Source organism: Scophthalmus maximus, chromosome 14 (genome assembly GCF_022379125.1).
Source record: "Scophthalmus maximus strain ysfricsl-2021 chromosome 14, ASM2237912v1, whole genome shotgun sequence".
NCBI lineage: Eukaryota > Metazoa > Chordata > Actinopteri > Pleuronectiformes > Scophthalmidae > Scophthalmus > Scophthalmus maximus.
In genome coordinates, this window is record NC_061528.1 from 13,930,487 (window position 1) to 13,952,099 (window position 21,613).

A 21,613-nucleotide genomic window follows, 5' to 3' on the forward strand; every position below is an offset into this window, starting at 1 on the left:
AGGTGGTGCAGAGCACTGCGTCTCGTGTTGCCCGGCCTTCAGAATGCGACCCGCGGCGCCGGCTCTATGACGACGTCTGTTTTACCACAAGCGTATAGGGCCGGAAGTGATTAGAAAACAATGATGTCGTGACGATAATTGAAGGAAGCCGCTCCGTCCCTCTGTCGCTCTGAAATGACTAATGATGAACACAGCGCTGTTATGTTATAGAAGTGTGACCCGAGGTTGTTTCACACGTTCTACCTTCGCTACTGTTCCCACGCTGCGGATAGAACGTTAGGTTCAAATTATTTTATGTTGCCCTTGATATGCAGTTGTGGAGGTGGTGAAATACAATAGCTGATTTGTTTGCGGAAATAATGCACTCCACAAAAACCCTTGAAAAAATATTTGAATTCTCTCTTACCAAGTGCTCCTTCATCCTCAAACCCCTAATTTATCATTCTTGTAGAGGAATTGCAGTTATCACAGAAGTTCAGTGGGAGTTAAAGTGTTTTTACAGGAAAGAAATAAAGATCTGAAACAATTGTAAGTTTGACCCTCAAGCTATTTTTTTTAATTCTATCTATAAGTAGATCAGGTTTGAGGCACACACTCTCAGACACACGCTGGTGATTCAGATGAGGCCTAATCACAGCCAGAGCAGCGTTGTGACACATGAGAGGCTGGCATCTCTGCAGGAGTGTCATCACAACTTATGCATATTTTACTGCTCTGATACTATGCAGCCACATGACTGCAAACTTTGAATTAGATGCTTGCAGAGCCCGAGGAGTGACAGAGTCATCAACGCCCGGATCAAAGTGATGGGGGGGGGGGGGGAGCTTACTGTGTAGACTCACAGCAACAAGATCCTGAGTTGAAATGTTCACCCCGGTCCCTCCTCAATTCAGTTAATGTTCTGATTGAAAAGGCGTTTCAAAAACAAAGGTGCACGGACATTGACCAGGAAATGCAACATTGGTGTCTAACATATCTTCAAGGAACCAGACAATAAGCATGTCGGGCGGCTAGAGATCTCAGCTACATGAGAGCACTGCATGCTTACGCTGGATGTTGGCCGTGTTTCCCACCTCCACAGTGTAATCATGCAAAGTTATTTCTGGATTAGCACTCCAGTCCATAAAGAGGTGAACAGATGATGTGTATAAATCGCATGCAGGGAGTATGGCCATAGTATAATTTGAGTAAATTCATTTTAAATCCCCCCCCCCCTGTTTCAAATCTTTGCATCAAGACAAAAACACATTGCGCGGCCACAAAAACAATGCTGAATAAAAAATTCCATGTTATCGAAATGAATAGCAGACAACTCAGCAGCTCTGCACTCTTGCAGAATACCTGCCGAGCTCGTGTGGCAGATGGGATGACCTTGTTGCATAACTCGCATGGCTGCATAGAGGAGTGAGTAAAAAGGGGAGTACAGTAGTAGGAGTAGACCAGCGAATCCTGTACTTTTCATTTTACCGTGGCAAACTTCAAATGAACAGGAGCCCTGTTTCTCTCGGTACAGACGCAGTATCTTTTGCTTTCTATAACACTGCAGTGTGCTGTATATTCTGCAGAGGGAAAGACGAGTATATTTTCCATGCAATGTCCAGTAACAAATGAGCGAGACGGCCTTAAATTGGCTGATTCAAGGCAGTTACAAGCGCACATGCAGGACTAAAGCCTGATTAAAAATTCATTCATTTCTTCAACAGTGACAAGATAAGAAATACTGGGAGAAGAAAAGAAAAAAGCACGGCCATTGCTAATTAGCAACAACAAGGTTGACTGTAAGTTCTCTATGAAGAAATGATAATTATGTCTCTTTATTACAGAGGATGGAAACTAAGCTTTACTACTCAAAACAATGAAACGATGCAGACAGAGACGTGATTAGGAGCAGTTTGGAGAAATCAGGTGAAGGCCGTCCTGGCAGCAAAGGGCTCCAGAGCTCCAGTGTTTGAGGTGACGCGAAAGTCAGTGAGACTGGATGAATGAATGAACACAATGATGAATCAAGATCCCTTTCCATAGCGGATTAGGCTCCTGCCCACCAGCAGAGAGCTCATACTGCGCCGCCTGTACAAAGCCCCTCGCTTTCAGTTCATCGAGCATGATATTACTGTGCACTTTTGACAGCTGCTCGTTCAAGATCTCCAGAGGGGAGGATACACGCACGCCAGTTACATTTACATAAATTATGTTAAGTTTGATCATTAATTATTAAAACTTTTACAAAAAACGGCTTCTAAAATGTGATTTGGGACTTTGGTGGCCAACAGGGTGAGTAATTCAAGCCTGCATGTACAAATAATGGAGAAAAATCGTGACGGTATGTGAATCTAAATACTTAATATACTCACAGACTTAATATGCAACTTAGCATTTTGTCCAACATCACAAAGGTATGGACATTCCAGTCTTCCATGTCATTATTACATTGAAAGTTCTTTTTTATAATTGGCCCATCATATTACCATCATATCTGCATTGCGGCTAAATCGCAGTTAAAGCTCACATCATTTACATATTTTAAATCATATTGCTGTTTTGTATTCCTGTATGTGATAATGAGGAGAATGCAAAACTGGTGAATATGGATTGTAACCCTGTATGTTAACTTCCAAGAGCAAACTGAATGATTATTACATTAATATTATAAGAACACCGTATTTTCTCACAAATATATATTATGAAAATGTTATAGCACATCCCACAGGGGTTTTTCTCACAGGATTATCTATGGCTCATTTTTCCGTGGAATCTTATCATAAACACAGTGGTCAAACTGATGCAATGATTCCGACGGGCTCCTAAAGCATTTCATAGAGACTTGTTATTCCCTTATGATGGTGTTGTGACTACCCAGAGTTACTCAAGCACATTTCTCTCAGGGAACATGAGAGCTCTTACCGCCCACTGTACAGCCACTCGACGAGGAGCCCGAGAGCTACAGCGGCAGAGGTGTTTCAGGGAGGAAGACTTTTCAAAGTGAGGGTTTGTAAGAATCCGGTGCGCCGCTGTAATGCCGTGGTGGAGCTGGTGGCATTTCTTTTGAGTGACAATCCAGACTTTTCATTTTGAATGTTCAAAACAGTCACTCGCATTTGTCAGTCTTATATTGATATTATTTATCTCTGAGGAAATTCAATATTTGACCAAGAGTCACTCTCCTCCTGGTACAATCTTTTACCAATTCTTGACTAAATTGAGGTTTTGTATCATTGTTCCCAGGGACTAATGTGAGCGTAGATGTAGGCAGCAGCCACCCAACTGCGGTTTAAAGTTTCAAACCCATTTATTTTCCTTTTCAGCCATTTAATATGAAATCAAATTCCCTTTCACCGGTGTGAAAATTCACTCTGTTTTCACCAAGGATGAGCAGATGATCGCCACACCATCTATTCATCAAGCCCACGGTGAATCCGTTACATTCTGTCGGATTCATTCTGGCAAACCTCTCTCGTCAATCCCAGCTGAAGCCCACACGTCACATCCGACTGTCCACATTTCACGGCAACACCGAACCCAACTCCATCCTAAAAGGGAATTTGAAACATCAGCCGGCGAGTTTCTTACAGGGAACAAAGTGACGACACATTTACATAACATCCCGCCGGATAGCCAGCGGAGAGCTGCAGTGCTCGGAGGGAGGAGGCGAGATTGATGGAGAAACGCAACACAACACCTCCAACTAGACATCACGAGCCAGCTCATTTTATAACCAGTGTTTTCCAGGTCCTTAATTGCAACCATCATCCAAACCCCACGAATATTCCCAAAATGTTCACCAACTGGCTCGTTTTACATCGAAGGGTCTTCTGGTAGCTTCAACACTTTTAATAAACCTTTTCATCGCCTCCACATGAAACCTTCCCCGATCTTACACTTTCTCAAATAAGTGAACGTGTTACTGTGATACTGTGAAATAACTTGTTAATGTGAGAAAGGTATATATTTTTTCACACAGCCTCTTCTATCGGGTGTTCCGTGCCCCCTCGGCACAAATGTAGCTCAGAGTGGACGACTTGTCAAGGTCTTTTGAGTATTTAATTCCCCCTCCCACTGAACTGTGTTGTGTGAAAAAAAAAAGTGGCATTTAATTTGTCCTCCAGAAATGTTTGTTTAATACTTCAGTCATAAAAAAACATTTCTTAAATGGTCTATTATAACCACATTTTACATTCACGACTTATGACTAATTATAGTCAGTGAGTTTTATGACAACTGTTTTAGCTTAATGTCAACTCAATGGTTCTTAAATGAAATCCCCCCCCCCCCCCAAATCATATATTTCTTTTTTTTCCTTTCTCTGTAAAGCGGTTTTGGGTTTTGACAGACGCTATATAAACCCAAGTTATTATGATTATTATTATTGTTGCCGTGATGTAATTGACACATGATATCATACTATGACTATTCTCCCTTTACTCTTCCCCCCAACCTTTTTTTCCCCTCAATGTATATATGAGGAGGTGGATCTCACACAACACTCGTGGACACAGACTTGACCTTTCATCTGATGAAGTGTAATGGGTAATGTCACCTCATCCGCAGAGTGGCCGGAGAGAGGAAACCAGTTGTGTCCTTGTTAGCCGCGGTAACGACGGGGCTCTTATCATCTCATCTTCTCCTCACACCTCCTCCTTACTGACGCACCTCTCTCCGAGCGCGCTGTCCGTGGCCAGGAGGCGCGCTCCCGCCCGCGCGCCCCCGCCACCACCCTTCTCCGTTGGATACGGCGATGAACGGGTGTCGGCGTGAGTGTCGCCGCGCCGTGAATGGGCAATTGTGGGGACCGTGGAATTCTGCTTCTCCTTCTTCTCCTCACTGCTTGGTTTCTTCTGGCATGTAATATCTGCAACGCAAGCCCGGTGAGTTCATTTTCTGCAGGTTCAGACGTTTATTTGAAGGGCTGGCGCGCCAGGTCCAGAATTCGTGGAGCGAAACTGGGAAGTAGTTGGGATGCTTCATGTGATGTGCGGACATTAGGTTTTAATTGATGTCATGGATCATATGCTGCTGTCATCTCAATTGGTCCGTGGGAAAATATTGCAGTCATCAACGTTGCCCCTGTGCATCTGTGGACCATACATAAGCAGCATAACTATTTCCATGGATGAAGTATGATAAAGTCAAGGCTGAATCATGATCCCATTGACTTCAGCATAGTGCATTTTCAAATTTTTAATTTTTTTATGAATCTGTCTGTGGTGTTGAACCCCCGGGTCTGGTGGATCTTCACCAGACCCGGTTCACCCAAAGGAACCGTAGTAAGGATGAGGAGATTCCTCCTCTTCCCGAGGGTCAATTTGAGAGCAAATAGTCTCGCTAGTGGTTGCATGTGTGTTTGGGAATGCCCAAAATGCCCCATGCCTCACAATGTACTTGAGATCTGGTCTGGAGGTAGACTTTGCTAAAAGTGAGAGACGTGGTCTCCGAGGACCTGCTGGAATCCAACAGGGAATCAGGTTTTGATCAGTAGGTCCACTTCGGACCAAGCAGTGCAGATCACACCCACAACAATCATATCAAGTGTGATCAAGAAGGAGGGTGTGTGTGTGCGTGCGTGCGTGAGTGTTGCAGCATTTTTCTTTCCGCCATCAGACTGTATCGGTGTGATATAGAGGCAGTGAGGGAATCAGAGGGGTGAGTGACTTGCAGGCTTTAAAAAAAAATGAAAAATTGCATTCCTATGACTGAGCATACGCACACATCTGACTGTGCATGTGTGAACCCATGCAGCCTTATTGCCAGACAAGAATGTCAATACTGGATGCTTTTCTGTGCATGCCAACTCTAGTATGGTTAAAGGTGAGGTCAAATGCGTGTCGTGCAGCGTCAGTTATGGTTATATTAATGTGATAAAAATATTTGGTCTTCTGCATGAGAGTTGGACAAACCACACACCCATCCAGCACATGACTCCCCACCTCACTGCACATAGGGCACAGCCACACTGGCACTCAACGCTGACGGAATTATGGACGGAATTCCCAGAATAGTGGGCTGGTTGCTGCGTCGTGTCACTGCAAAGGCCCAACGGTCAGAAGAGGGTTTTTAATTGATGCGCAATAAAGCCAACAACTTCCTCGTTGGTAACCCTTTCAATTAATGACGTGAATCATTAATTGAAAGGGTGTGGAGGTCTCCACACTTTGCTCCTTCTGGGCAAGGGAGCGCATTAACTTGCACTACTTGATTACCGCGGGGGAATTATCTGGGGGAAGAACAATAATGGACACACAGCGATGAGTGGCAGAGTCAAACCAAGGACACGTTGGCGATGATATGTAGCCGAGGAGCTGCGAGCACGTAGTATAGCTCATCCTGAGCCAAGTGGGATTTTAAATAGGGATGCATCAGGCCTGCTTTTCCAGGATCAGAACTAGAATCATCACTGATGCTGATCCTGATGTCTTTGTTTAAGACATACTACATTGACTGAGAGTGAAATACCACTCCACATCAATTTCATTCAAGACATATTCGGAGACAGGCTACATCAGTAACTGTCTCATGGTAAATGAACCCGACTTGCCTAATTTGTGGATCATTAAACCTTGGTATCTCTTGAGCGGAGACATTTGATGTCAGCCAGTCGTCAAGAAACTGAATTACTGTCCATTTTGGAAAGATATAGATGTACCACCTTCACAGCTATAATAATAATAATGTTAATAAAAACATGGAAAACATAATAACTTAAAAGGGTGCAACAGAAGAAAAACAAAACGGTTGCACATGTTGAGCATACACAAAAGCTCTCCACTAATTCTCCCAGAGACCATTACACTAGTCCAAGAGAGAAGAGATGAAAGCCTTCTCTTCAACTTTTAATGTGCTTTATACACCAATATTTGCGTACCACTTAATCGAGAGCTCTGAGACATGATTTCAGTAAACTGCAGACAGCATGCTTCATACCGGACTATAGCAAAGGGAGGGAGGAGCGAGAGAGAGGCGAGCAGTAACTCTGTGAAACTCCAACCTTTGAGCGCCAACCTGGATGTGTAGAAGACATGTTTGCTTTTTTCTCACAGCGATATTTAACCCGTGTGTTTCCCCCTGTGATCATATTGGGCCGGAGTGATGTGCTCAATTGTTTACAAAGGGGGTGGGATGTGCTTGCGTGGGTCCGGGTGATCCGACAGGTGGTAAAAGTACTAAATCCAAGCTATCTTATCTTTGAAAGTTTATTAATCTGGAAAAACAACACTTTGTTTGACTGTTACAGTGTTCATAATATTCAAAGTTAAAATGGCTGGTACATACTGCTGGTTTGGTTGATACCGCTGTGAGCTATTTGCACCACAGATTCTTTGAAATAATGCAACAACCTTCAAAGTAGAAAGCCTTTTTTTTCTTTGAGTGGATGATAATGTTCTTTGGGGGCGTTTTTTGGCGGGGGGGGGGGGTGTTTGCTCGTGCTTCCTCGCTTCTTTTTTCTTAAATCTCAGTTTGTCCTTTCCTGTGACAGAGCTGTCTTTACTTCATCATGGCATGATTTCATTAGGACAGAGCTCTTATGGTCCTGCCATGTGAATTAGACTGATGAGATAAGTACATTGTTTTTCAACCACAAAATTGGCCTATGCTGCTTTAAGGAAAGACCTTGTAACTGAGTTTGCCCTTGATGCCCCCCCCCCCCCCCCCCCCCTTCTAAGGAAAGCAAAGTCAGATTTGTGATGGACAGCTTTTCACTGACATGTCACAGAGGCGAAAGGCTCAATTAAAATCTCTGTGTGTGTATATATCTCAACTAATACAGTCAAACAATGACAGTAGGGTCTTCCTGAGGTGCTCCTTTCCCTTATGTGTCTGCCTGGAATAAAAAAGAAACTGCACATAAATGCTCCTCTGCTGTGTTAAAAAGCCCCATAGCCTTCAGGAATCAGTGTTTAATTAATTGCCACCAATCCATGACAAGAATTCCAACAGGAATTCAAATGAGGGGTTTTCATGCCGACAGTAGTTGCCAGTGGTATGCAAATGCTAGACAGCTCTCATTGTTTTGTTTTTTGCATTGCTCTTTGAAGACATTTGAGAGGTCTTCAAACTCAAGACGGCATAAAGCAAACATACGGGCACTACCACATGGATTCCTGTCTGTTTGTTTGTCAGTATAATGGTCTTTTCACATTATTCAGTCAGCTGACGCTCATCATACTTCCTCACAACCTAAACACAGAGCATCACGTTGGCATCATGTGACGTAGACGTCACTCCCAAAAAAATCAATGCATTTCCTTCTAAAACTAAAAAGTTCATTTCCCACAGAGTACGACAGAATAAGACAAACGGAGGGAGCACCAACTTGATGGCTGGTCGTCTTGTTAGCAGAATTGAATTCTAGGATTACACAGTAACTGACATCGTAAAAGTGAAGTAGAGCCCAACTCTGGATAACCTGTAGGGGCTGAAGTGAACCTGAAGAGATCATCCATCAAATGGGCACACCTAATAGAGTGGCCCCTGTCTGAGAGATTTTCTCTCCTTTTGGCCTTTTTTTTTTTTTTAAATTGACTCTTAATGGAACAAGCGTAAAACCCTAAAGCGCCAAGAGCGGCACCCAGAGGCTCCTACGCCCCTTACATTCAATACCAGTGTCGGATGGAGTGAACAATATACTGGTCCGGATTTTGCTTAATTGAGATCTTTTCTTGTGGTTGGGCTTAGAATGAGAAGTGTGTCTTGAGAATGTGAGCAGGTATGTCACAGTTCAGGGACTTCATCATAGATACAAGTGGAGTCCTTTAGAGACCCGAAGGGCAGACATAAATAAATAAAGCTCATCTACCTCAACTTGTAAATAGATTAAATCTCATCAACCAGTTAGAATCTGGCCAAAAACCAGTTACAAAAGGCCCTGAGTCATCGCACATCGTCTTGCATTACAAAAGAACTAACCTGTGCAACATGCAATCATCTACTCGTTATAATTTGTGTGAATTAACGTAAGGGACTATTTTCACTTTGGTCTGCCACAGGTGTCCTCCCTGGTGCGATAGCAGTCCATCGATGTCCAATGTAACACCTTGTCAAAGCTGCCGAAAAGAACACTGAGTGGAGTTGATTCTTGGCCTCCATATTTACATTCTGTAATTGCTCTTCCATCCGTTAAGCTGGGGTATTTTAAATCATAATAGGTCCCCGCCAGAAGCAAAGAACAGGCACAACGTGGCTGCTAAGGACACAGTTGGTGCGTTTCATCGAGGCTGCATTTCATTGCAGCATTCTGATGGATGGACCGTCTGACTGGTCAACATCGCCCATCGTTAAAACCAAGTTTCTACGATAAAATAATCAGTTTGTAACATGGAACTAGCAGCAGGACATGAACATATTTCACTCTGTATACGAGCAGCGTTTGCCTGTATTTGAAATAGCTTTTAAAATAAGGCCTGCACCAAGGACCCATCTCCAAACCTTTGCAGTACCACAAACTTGAGAAAGGTGACGGTTGGAATTCCTCTTTTCCTTGAGGATTTAACACAAAGTTGCCTGTGCTCATTTCTTCCCCTCTAAGATATTGGCCCGGCGTTTCAATGAAAGATGGAATGGCTGATTCTTTGAAGGCCTCTGGTTACTTGTGTATTTGTGCTGATTTCTGGGTAATCAGAACTTTTTGCTGGAAACACAAAACATTGAATCCTTATTAACTGAATGTGTGAAAGAAGGTCAAAGATCCAAGCTAATTTGTTGGGCTATTGCTTTGTTAATAGGGGATCGAGAGAGGGCCCTGGGGCGGGGGTCCAGCCTTGAATGGTTATGTACTCAAAAAAACAAGTTCTTCGCTGTCTTTTTTTAAAAGGCCAACAGGTTTTGAATACAAATTTCACATTACCTTTTCCTCAAGGCTCTTTGCAGTTTGGGTTGAAACAACTTCCAATTAAAAGGTCTATCAATTCCCTCTGCTCGCGGTTCAATTGAACCCAGTTCCAGCTGGGGACACAAGCATACTGCATGTGCCGTTTCAGGAGTTCTTCATTGACTACTGAGAATAAACCGCTGAATAAACTCTAAACGCTTGATAAATGAGCCGTACATGATCTGATGTTGCACAAGAGATGTGCCCAAATGTTAACGCCTCAACTGAGTCACACGTGTAAGACTGAATACAAATATATGTTCTTGATTGTGCGGCACTTGTCCGTGGCTCATCTCATGAGAAATTGCAGTGACCTCACCTCAGCTGATTTCGTAGCAGTTAACTTTGTACTGTACTGCATGTGTGGGTGGGCTGAAGATACACAAGTATTCATATTTCACTGTCTGTTTTACGAGTTATGCCTTGACTGTGGATTTTATGAACCTGATATATTTGCCTCACATTGATTTCTTTCTTCTTCTGATTGACAAACTGCACAAGTATGACCAAAAAGCTGAACGAGTTCACATAAATAGATATAGATATACACATTTTTCATTACTTAATGATTTGCGGGGGATTTCTTTGTCGTGTAAGTTATGTCTTGATAATCAGATATATAATCAGCTGTTGCCACGTAGAGTAATCCTATAAACAACACGGACAGCATTAATTTATCTCCTCTCTTCTTTTCTAATCTAAGAGTAATACATTCGGTACATATACTGCTTCTGGTAAACACAGAACTACATTGACCACTCGAAGATGGAGTTCTAAAACAAAAGAAATGATATGATCTGACTAACTGAAGGCCATGTGTATAAAAGCTTACTGAGTGTATATTTATTATACACTATACATTGATTGTATCTCACAAATGGATGACTCTCTTTTTTGCTTTTTCCTAGTCTGCTATCCACTCTGCTGCAGTAAAACCCACATTTCCCTGTTGTGGGACGAATCAAGGATTATCTTATTTTATCTAATAAATACCTCACCCTATCCCCAACTCCTCACTCAAACCTACCTGTGCTTTTCATCGAACATTGTCAGTACATCGGCTGTGGGCACGGCCGGTGATGAGCTGAGCAAAGACTAAAGCACTCAGAGTTTGTCCCCGAGCTTAATGTCTGCTGGAAATGAGTTCTGAAGCAGCTAGAAAGCTTTAATCCAGTTGGTAATTTGTGATTTATTCAACCCCTGCAGCGACGATAAAGTCATTCTTAAGCATATTTCATTTTGCCGCCGGCGGTTACATTCAAAAGCGTTTTGTTTCACCTTGCAGGTTCTAATCATTCATCTGTTTCCAACAGTGGAGAGCATGCGGCTCGAGTCAGCAGCACATCACAAGATGTGGTAACTTCATTTACTTTTTCATAAGGGTTTATCATTTTTTCCTATCAACACGTTGCTAATATAATGCTTAAAAGTTTTCCATACCCCTTCTGTCACACAAATAGAGTTAGCTTGAAAAGAATCGTACACAGAAAGCATGGCAATGCGTATTTTGAGCACCGTTCCAATTGATTTCTCCTCAGACTGGGGGATGGGTGTCTTCTGCCAGATCTCCACCAAACAACTCTGAGGAGAGTTACTGAAACAAGCAAGCAAACTCTGACGCAGAACAGCGAGCAACACGCCAGCTCGCGTTTTGATGTCACATTTATGTTGTGAAATGACAGTTGTGTTGTCAGAATGAGGGATGTTTAAAAAAATATATATATTTCTGTTGAAGACATCTGAGGCACATTTCAGCCATCAGCACTGACAGCAGAACAGTGAGCTCTTTAAATCAAGACGTCGGAATTATCTTTCTCACTGTGCTGATGTTTCCTTGATGTCAGAATATAAAAGAACAACATGGCAGTGGTGGGATGCAAAGCGGAAATATATAATATCTATTCACCAGAAACAAAACTCTAAATGAAGGATTATGTGTCTCTGTCTTGTGGGCATATTTTGCCAACACATTTGCTGAAACAACACTTAGCTGGGGATGTTCTCTGTGGCGGCTGTGTATCTGGCAGCATGTGTTGATGTTCCTCAGGGTTAAAGAGCCAATGCGTTACAGAGAGGCAAACAACTTCAGCTCCTTTTACATGTTCAGCTGCTGATATTTTCCTCAGAGGTTTTCTAATCTCGATTTCTTCTCCAGGGAAGTAACAGTTTGGATTTATTATGACCTTACAGTTCCCCTTTAACAACATGATTAGAAACCCCGGTTGCTGTAACATTTTGGTATCAGGCCATTAATTATTTATAACTACATATGCACCATGTTAAATATTTAAATAATTACCCTCATCATCTCATAATAACACACAACTCTCTAAACCTAATTTGGAGGGAGGCCACAATTTCTGCTTTTTCCTGTCAATTACTGTAGGCAAACAGATTTGTTTGAGGTAAATGGTACAGTGTCAGACACCTACTATATTTTTTTTATTTCTAAATTATCTTCTAAATTATCCTGTCAGGATCATCTGATGCAAACACTCAATATCTGGATTCTGTACACTGTGTGTTGTTTATGTAAAGATTCACATCCTACACTGCTGACGTGTAGGATATCAGTCTGTAAAAAGAGATCATCTGGATTTTTTAAAGATACATTAAAATGGAATTTACCTCTCAAGCTCAACTATGCATGGTAAACTCAGTCACCTCGTCTGGGTTCACTCCAAGCAACACACTTTCCAGTTGATTCTTTTTGCAAATACATTTCTGCTCCAACACAAAGGGAGCTCACAGTAATTACTGACTTTTCTATTATGGAAGCAAAACATTTTGACTGTGTATATATTATTAAAATCAATGCCACAATTAAATAAGTGGCATTTAAAATCCCCTTTGCTGAGGGAAACATAACAACAACAACCTCTGAGCTAGCAACCTCATCCTTAAAAGGGCAAGAAGATAGAATAAGTAATCTACATATTTTTTTATTACTTTTTGGGGGGGGGGGGGGGTTTCTTTGAGAGTAACTGTTCATTTTGATGATAGCGATAGCCTCCATATGTGCAAATGGCCCATTGAATCCAGTTCCTCCCTGACACTGTTTTTCATGGGCACACCCTGGGCTTTACGCTGCCCAAGACGAATGTGATTGGTTGAAGAAATGAACACAAGTCAGTGCGTTTTGATGACGTGTGCCTACATGCATTGAAGCAATGCTGTGGAGATCTGGCTGTGGCATGACTAGGATGTCCAAGATGCAGGGAGGTTTGTGTGGTTCTTATGCAGTATGCTGACTGAAATCTTTCTAATGCTTTTATTAATGTACACTGTGGATCGGGATGTTGAATGATAATGTGCTTTGATGCATCGGCTTCACATTGAAGACTGCATTGAAAACACCCTGCCAGTCATGCTGTCCTCACATGGACACACTGTTTTTGGCATTCATCACCTGAGTTGCAATGCACCTGTTTGGTCGATGTGGATCCAAATATGTGTACTGGTTGGAGAATCTTTCTAATGTTCTGCCCACCAGATGAGGTCTTGAGTGGACTCTTTGTCCCCTAATTGGGGAGAATGTCTAATTAGACAGGTTTTTCATACTGTGCATTGATGTAATGCATGTAACAGTATTCGTGTTCACCGGTGAAATCCACAAAGTATGAGCTGCTTGTAAATTTACATTTTAAAATTAAAATTGTAATGGGGTCACTTTATTGTACTCGGTTGGTACCATCAGTCTTATTAGCTTCACTTTCCAGAAGCAATACCAATCTTAGGCTGTTCTTGTTGTGTCTTGTCAGAATGATGACAGATGGTGATTTATACTGTAGTCATGCAAAATATGACCTTGTCTTTTCAGTCTGATTTGGCCCTCTCTGCAATACCGATGCACAACTGGCAAAAACTAATCTCAGCCTGTTTTAGCAGTGATTGAGGGAATCTTTCCATCATCTGTAACAGGACTAGGCTGAATCCTGCCACTTTGTTTCCAAGTGCTAGTCGCTTTGACAGATTGCTTTGTTTGCTTTCTGACCTGTTTTCAATTTGCATTTACTGGTGAAATGTGCGTCTTCTTGGCTGCTTTCAGACATGCTCTGAGTGGGAGAACACAAATGTTGCTCCGGACATTTTCTGGAACTTTTCCTGCCAGCCCCCTTGTAAAATCTCCAGAAGATGTCAGAGTGAGCCCATGTGGGAATACAGCAGGGAAATCTCTGGAATATTCACAATCATATGCTGCGTTCTGCATATGTGGACGGCAAACCCCTGAAATGTCTGCACCGGAGTTCATGTCTGAAAACAGCTCATGTAAATTTCATACATGTAAATTTCTTCTTCCTGCTTCTTGTTATACTCAGCAGAGAGGGCAATGATAACACTTCAGTCAGTTCAAGCATCTCCAGTGCACAGTGAAGTTTAAGTCTATACGGCATTAAATTCCTGAAAGCGTCTGTCTTAAAAAAAGAGGGGTTGAGAGGCGATGCATATAAACAACAGCTGCAGAAGGGATGTGAGAGGTGGATGCACTTTGGAGAATGACCAAAAGATGCTGTTCACCACAGCAGGTCACTGAAAAATGACACTAAGAGTTTCAGCCGCCACAAACGCCTATTAAAGGCACCATCCGCTCATAACTAAAACAAATGTGTCTATGTGAATTCTTTCAAGATGCAAAGTTTGTCAGAGGAAGAGAAAAATTTCTGTTAAAAATCTTTTTTTCCTGGATTCAATAACAGATTGGAAACATTTACGCACAACACACCACAAAATAAAGCCATTTCATCCAGCACCACACATCACTGAAAGTATTGTTGCTGAAAAAACACTCGAAGACAAAGACTTCCAGTAAAAAATGACCTACTACAATTTGTACACCTTATACAGTACAACGCCTGCAGTTCAGTAAAAACAGACAAAGGACTGATCACGCCTGCCTGCGTGAAGTGATCCAGTCCAGCTTGAAGCGAGGACACAGGTCAACGAGCGCGAATGGTGACTGCTGCAGAGTGGACACGAGAGTACGTTAGCCCACTCAGAGTAATGGGGATGATGATATCTCCTCATCACGAAATGCATCTCAGTGGGTTATGAGTCACTAAAAAAAATTAGGACATAGAGTATTTTATTCACTTGTCATGATTTCATCGTTGATGCAGAGCCATGTTTCTTTACTAGTAGTCTCTGATCTGTCTAAGGTACTCTCATCCGTCAAAATGTGAACGTCAAACACTGGAATATTATCGAAATGTTCAGTAGAAGCAGTTAACCCTATACTCAGCCATCATCATTCCCTATATATATATATATCTATATATATATATATATAGTGTGTGTGTGTTTTTGTCTGGGGTACTTTTCTGTGCCAGAAAGCTACAATTAATGTATTTTCACTTCCGTACAAAAAAAAGGTGTTTCTGCCTCGTAAGAGAATAAAGAAAACATTTTGTCACCTCGGAGAGTGTTCTTCTGCAGCATTTTAGCATTTAGTTATTCTGTCCAGCAGGTTAAATAGATACAGCAGATGAAAAATAGGTAGGCCGATACAAAAACAAATGTGAGTTGCGTTGGCCACTTGTGTTGCTGCACTTGGTCATTTATATTTGCATCTTGTCAGAGCTGTCACTCACACAATCGGCTTAAAACTCTCCTTCACGAAAAAAAACACTTGGCAGCTTGACGTCCTGCATGGGCCAAACTGTTTGTGTTTCAGAGATTGTACTGCTCCATGTGACGCATGCCGTTCCCTCGGTCTTGTCTGGGGAGAGAAAGAGAGATTGACACTTTTGGGGTGCAACTTGGAGATTAAAGGGAAGTTGATGTGTGTGTGTGTGTGTGTGTGTGTGTGTGTGTGTGTGTGTGTGTGTGTGTGTGTGCGTGCGTGCGTGTGTGTGTAATCTATCTTCATATCTGAAAGTCGGGGAAATGTTTTCAGCATGTTTCTCCTTTGTTAGCCGTCTCGTTATCTGCACAACCTGAATCTGCTGCCACGAAACAACCTTGCATTAGAAATGTAGGGATTTTGAAAACGTGCACCTTTATTTATTACATAAATAATACAAATAAATACATTTTCTACTACTGTAGAGCAACAAACCTTACTGAACAGTAACAGGGCGTGCTGGTTATCTGTTATCACAACCTATTCATTATGATCAGATAATTCATCAAGGAAAAACGACGAAGCAAAAAAACCCAGATTTTACATGAGGACATTTACATGTTTTGCTCTGAACAGAGCAGAGAGCAGGTTCACACTGGCTCAGTGGAGCTGATCTTCAGATGGCCTTGAGCAGAGAGCACATGTTTTAGATCCTTTCAAGACAAAAGCAGATGATTTATTTGTTGCATATAATGACAGGCTTGCACAACCGATGCAGTTGATCACGGCATTCACATACTACATGCATGTGCCGAGAACACTGCCTTACAGTATGCCCACGCTGTATAGCTAAATATACATAAGCGCAAAAAAACAAAACTCCGACAGCAATAAGAGTTTTCAGATGCACATCTGTGAATACATCAGCCGAGTGAAACAGAAGCGGAGCAGTAATTATCATCCGTCTCTGTACTAAGTAATCTGCATATTAAGTACCATTTCCTTCCATATTGATCTGAGGCTAAGTAGAAAGAAGTGTGGAACTGCATCAGAACACTCGAGTCACAGTTGCAAAGAAACTCAATACTCTTAATTGGTTTATTTGCCAGTAGCACATGGTAAATAATCATAAAGATTAATTGTGTCATGATGTGTTATATACAGCAGAAATAGGATTTCTTTTGTACAGTAAAACATAAATCAGAGATGCTTACACCCTGACTGGGATCTTGAAACAATACACATAAAATGCCTCTGCACTGCTCTTGGTGAATTTCACATTATCACATATACAGTATTTCATATTTTTTAAGATTGTCAACATTGCGATGGTGGTGAAAATACCACAATTTCAGATTTAGCTTCTGATGCCACCAGGAGCCTTTCTCAAAAGGGTCACATGTTTTCCACCAGTAATTGTTAGCTGTGGTGCAAACCAATTTTTTTTTCTAACTTTACAAATATTTCTAAGTGTAAGTTATATTAGCAGGCACTTTGACTTGTGAGAGGGTTAATTCAACTCAGATTTCTTATCTCAGTCAGTTGTCATGTGACCTTAGAGCCCTGTCCGCCCTTGCCCACCTCTCCCCGGACCGACCGTCTGGGAGTCTTCACGGTGTCAGCAGAGACTGGCTCCCTCTGCTCCATCACCACATTGAGTAAAACTACCGTATCCCTTGTGTTTCTATAGCAACAGTTCCCACTCATGTCTTCAGGATACTGAGATGTGCAATGCGAGTGAACGAGAGCTGACAATGACAGTCATACCCGAGCATTTTGATTTATTGATATTTTTTATTTTTTATTTTATTCAAATCAGTTTGACCCGTTGGGGGGGCGGAGCGCCCTCCCAATTCAGTGGTAGGGGAACCAGTGTTTACTGTTGTATAACTGTAATTGTCCTTTGCTGTATCTTAACAAGTTTTCTCTCACGATTTCTCTCACCTGCAACACCCCCTCCCTCTCCCAGGTGCTGGTGACTGACCGAGGTAATGGTGATGGCAGAGCTGGCAGGCAGGACGGATCAGAGCAGACTGTCTGCCACACATTGAACCAACCGGATGCCACTATAGTCTCGAGCTACGACCTAGTCAGGTAAACTTCTGTGTGCAAATCAGAAGTAAAGATTGTCAAAGCTCCGGCAACCATTGTGTGTCTGAAGACCTTCAACACAGTCTTTAAAGTCCATTATCTTTGAAAGCACATTTTGAATGAAAAACCTCCCTTTCATCCACTACAACATGTTTTATGTAATAAGTTCAGAAAGCAAAACCACTGGCTGTGATTTTTTGAAAGAAGAAGAGGGGAAGGGATAACAGAAATGCTGCAACAAGTGAATTTTGCAGCGCTTTACAAAGTTGGCTGTTTAAATTCCATGTCAGATTATGGATGGACTAAAAAGAAAAGAACACAGGGAGATTTTCCGTCAGTACAATTTCCCTGAGCTCCCTTTATGTCTAATGCACAACTCTTTCCATTCTGCTTGCAGAATGGATTTCCTCAATTCCACTGATGAAGGGGTGTTTTCCACGAGCAGCAGTGGTTATGACTCGCTGGAGACCACTAACCCCCCTCCAAGTAAGACCCTGCTTACGCTGACCCTGTCTGTACTGGCTATCCTGACCACATTCTTCAACTGCCTGGTGATCACAGCCATCGCGGTGACACGCAAGCTGCACCACCCGGCCAACTACCTCATCTGCTCGTTAGCAGTGACCGACCTGCTGGTGGCGGTGCTGGTCATGCCCTTCAGTATTGTCTACATCCAAAAAGAGCGGTGGTTCATGGGCCAGGTGGTGTGTACCATCTGGTTAAGTGTGGATATCACCTGTTGCACATGCTCCATCCTGCACCTCGCTGCAATCGCCATTGACCGCTACAGGGCCATTACTGACGCGGTGGAGTACTCTCGCAAACGCACAGGGGCCCGGGCTGGCGCGATGGTAGCGTTGGTGTGGCTTTTGTCGATCCTGATCTCACTTCCTCCTCTAGTGTGGCGGCACTACAGCGGGGACGCAGACCACGAAGACCAGTGCATCATCGCCCACCATCACATGGCCTTCACCTTATACTCCACCCTTGGAGCATTTTACATCCCCCTGCTGCTCATCCTCATCCTCTACTACAAAATCTACCGGGCTGCTCAGACCCTCTACATGCGCAGGGAGGCCAGCCGAGCAAGCCGTCACTCATGCATGACCAATGGGAGCATGATCCCCTCATCCTACCCCGCCGGAGATAGTGATGTTGATGGGGGGCCTCGAAGTCCAGAGCCCATAAGCCCGCCAGAAAAGTCCATCTCTGAACCCTCAACCGAGGAACCGCCGCGCGAACGGGTGCGCGCCTCGGTGAAAGCTTTCCAGAGCAGGTCGCGCCGGCACGAGTCACGCAGCGAGTCACGTCGGAGCCAGTTTTATCAAGGACCGCGGATCTCCGGCTCACGGGAGCGCAAAGCGGCATCCACCTTGGGGTTGATAATAGGCGCCTTTGTCATCTGTTGGTTGCCATTTTTTGTCAAGGAGGTGATCGTCAACACCTGCAGTTCTTGCAGTACTTCCATGGAGATGGCGGACTTTCTGACATGGTTGGGCTATCTCAACTCGCTGATCAACCCCCTCATCTACACCATTTTTAATGAAGACTTCAAAAAAGCTTTCCAAAGACTTGTTAGGTGCAGTCATTTCCTCTGATGGTTACATTGTACACGATGATGCCCATACACCTTCCTATTAACACACATATTAGGGAGCGTCCAAACTAATAGCTGGTGGTCAGAGAATACTGAGTACTGGCCTCAATGTGCCTAAGAAAAAAATAAGATATATATATATATTTCCAGACACTCCAGCAGGCATTTTAACAGCCTCAGTGGCACAAGCTCAGCAATGAGCTTCGGAGCAAATATCCACATTGAATTCCAAGTCCTGCTATTGATAGAACAGCCCGAGATCCCCTTGATGTTAATTGGTGTGCATGTGAGAAGGGACACTGACACGTTGGTTTTTAGAAAATGGCCCATCGCTGACCTTTTTGAGGTCTGGGTAATCATCCCCATTTAAAGGTCTTTTAATAGCTGACCATTATGTCTGTTCCATCTAATGTCCTCCCTTCTATCTAGTCTACATCTGCTGGCTGAAATACATGTGTGAAATACCAAGGTGTGACTTTCTATGGCCATGGTGTTGAGGGTATGACTTTTATATTATCACAGTGATCATTAACAGAGATCGTTGAATGTGGTATTGTGTTCAGCCTCGCAAAACATTCCAACAAAAACTGTATAGAACATACATTTGTTCATTTTTTTTAATGCTCTTTATTAAATAATGGTAACGATAGTGACATAATTCATGTGACAATCCGAAATTGGGAAAATGATTGTTTGCTTTTACTAAACTTCACAACAACTGAGCGCATTACATGCCTGTTCAAAGATTGACATACAAATGCCTTAAATGTGAAGGGAATATTTTTTTGGAGAAGTAATAAAGTATGGAATTACTGGGATGATTGATATTTTTGTACAAGGCTTTATGTTATTGATTTATTTGTCTTGGAGTCATAAGGCACCCAATCCCATCTGACCCCCAAACCGTAGCCAGCATTTGGTTAATGATTGTGAGAATCACTGGTGGAGAAATCCTCATTTCATTACTCCCACTCAAGTACTTGGAATAGAACTACTATTTCTTTACTGCCTCCAAGAGGGCACATGGTATTTTGATGGAAAATATTGTGGATGAGTCAAGTGAGAGGGTGTACTGTATTGCCTGGGAGATGACACACAACGTGTCATATTTTTACATACATGTCTGAATGTATGGCCAGCATTTCTATGCCGTTTTTGTCTTTGTCTCTCGGTCTTAACCATCAATAATAAACAGTCCACGGCTGAGTGATGTCCCTTTGTTTTTCTATGAGTTAACAATCACTTTACGAGTGATGATTTAGTGTGCGACACACGCACAGTATAGCTTCCATGGGTATGGAAAAAATTGCAGCCTAGAAAGAATAACAAAAAATTGTCTGATAGTATGTATGTGTAAATGACAGTTCATAAACTGTTTACTGCAACCCCCTTATTTCAGCCTGCTAACATTCTGCTGAAAAATGTGATCAGACTTCCTAAATCCTTATATGATTACACCCCCTTGTGGCCAGCAGGAAGACTACAGTATTTCCAGTTGGTTGTCAGATAATGCATCGCTCTCTTTCAACAACAAAGAGATTCATGAATCTAGAAATATGGTATTGTTAATTTGAAAAAAAAATGCATTTAGCCTACTGTGCAAGTCCTCTCTCATAGGCTGTTTCATGGAAAAGATATGTTAGTTTATAAAACTACAAAATAAATATTCTGAAGGCGAACATTAAACCCAAAAACTTTGATGCCCCAAGTCATGCTAGCCTTTTTTGCGATAGTACACTTTTTCTCATGTGTCCACATTTTACCCAGCCTTCCCATCAAAGCCAGTTAGTAGTCGTCCTTGACACAGAATGGCTTATCAGACTTGCTTCCACTTACGTTTGCATGCTGCTGTATGTCTATTTTGTATCAGGAAAGGAGGATGTCCCTTTAATAACTTTATCCGATTCCAGTTATCCCCAGCTCCAGCTGTACACACCATGATTGTGGAGCAGGTGCAAACAGCAAAGCGCTTGCTCTGAAACACATGGCGTGGTAGCCAGCTGCTTCTGTTTTACCTGTTGGTGAGGAGCTTCACTAAGGGAGGCAAATACGAATTAAAGTTCACACTTTCCCTCCCACATTTCTTTATTACTGTGACACCGGAACACATGACAACCACCGAGATACCACTGTCAGGAATAGAGCTGGTCTCAGAGGTTTGCAACTGTTTCCCCCCAGAACCAACAGCCTATAAAGCGTCCTGTTTGTTTCAAACATTTTCATATATAGAATGTATAGTCTACGATAGCAGAGGGTCCATGCACATGGACACAACGGCTTGTGAAGTGCAAACCCACTGAGCCAACACGTGTAAATTAGGGGTGTGCTGTCAAATCGGTGTCCACAACACACAAACGAGTGCTGCAGCATAGGTGTTTGTAAGGTCCCAAGGGAACACCATTGCAGGCATCATGCACAGACAAGGCAAAGTCTTCTCTCTTTCTCGAGCCTCAAAGACATTTGCTCTTCTCACGGGTTACTATTGTCCTACACTACAGGGTACAGA

General features: G+C 42.6%; 1 protein-coding gene across 1 annotated transcript; it reads left to right on the forward strand.

Annotated features, from left to right (window-relative positions):
- Positions 1 to 4,660: 4,660 nt before the first annotated feature.
- htr1fa (5-hydroxytryptamine (serotonin) receptor 1Fa) lies at positions 4,661 to 20,313 on the forward strand. The gene is made up of 3 exons (XM_035604956.1): positions 4,661 to 4,862; positions 17,389 to 17,513; positions 17,908 to 20,313. The coding sequence occupies exons 1-3, from the start codon at positions 4,770 to 4,772 to the stop codon at positions 19,106 to 19,108; spliced, it is 1,419 nt and encodes a 472-aa protein (XP_035460849.1). The 5' UTR covers positions 4,661 to 4,769; the 3' UTR covers positions 19,109 to 20,313.
- Positions 20,314 to 21,613: the final 1,300 nt, after the last annotated feature.

What these genes read in the sequence shown, in the direction of transcription:
- htr1fa (XM_035604956.1), top strand. Translation starts at nt 4,770, where the DNA reads ATGGGCAATTGTGGGGACCGTGGAATTCTGCTTCTCCTTCTTCTCCTC. An exon ending in ATATCTGCAACGCAAGCCCG is followed by an intron (nt 4,863 to 17,388) that starts GTGAGTTCATTT and finishes TCCCTCTCCCAG; the next exon opens with GTGCTGGTGACTGACCGAGG. An exon ending in TCGAGCTACGACCTAGTCAG is followed by an intron (nt 17,514 to 17,907) that starts GTAAACTTCTGT and finishes TTCTGCTTGCAG; the next exon opens with AATGGATTTCCTCAATTCCA.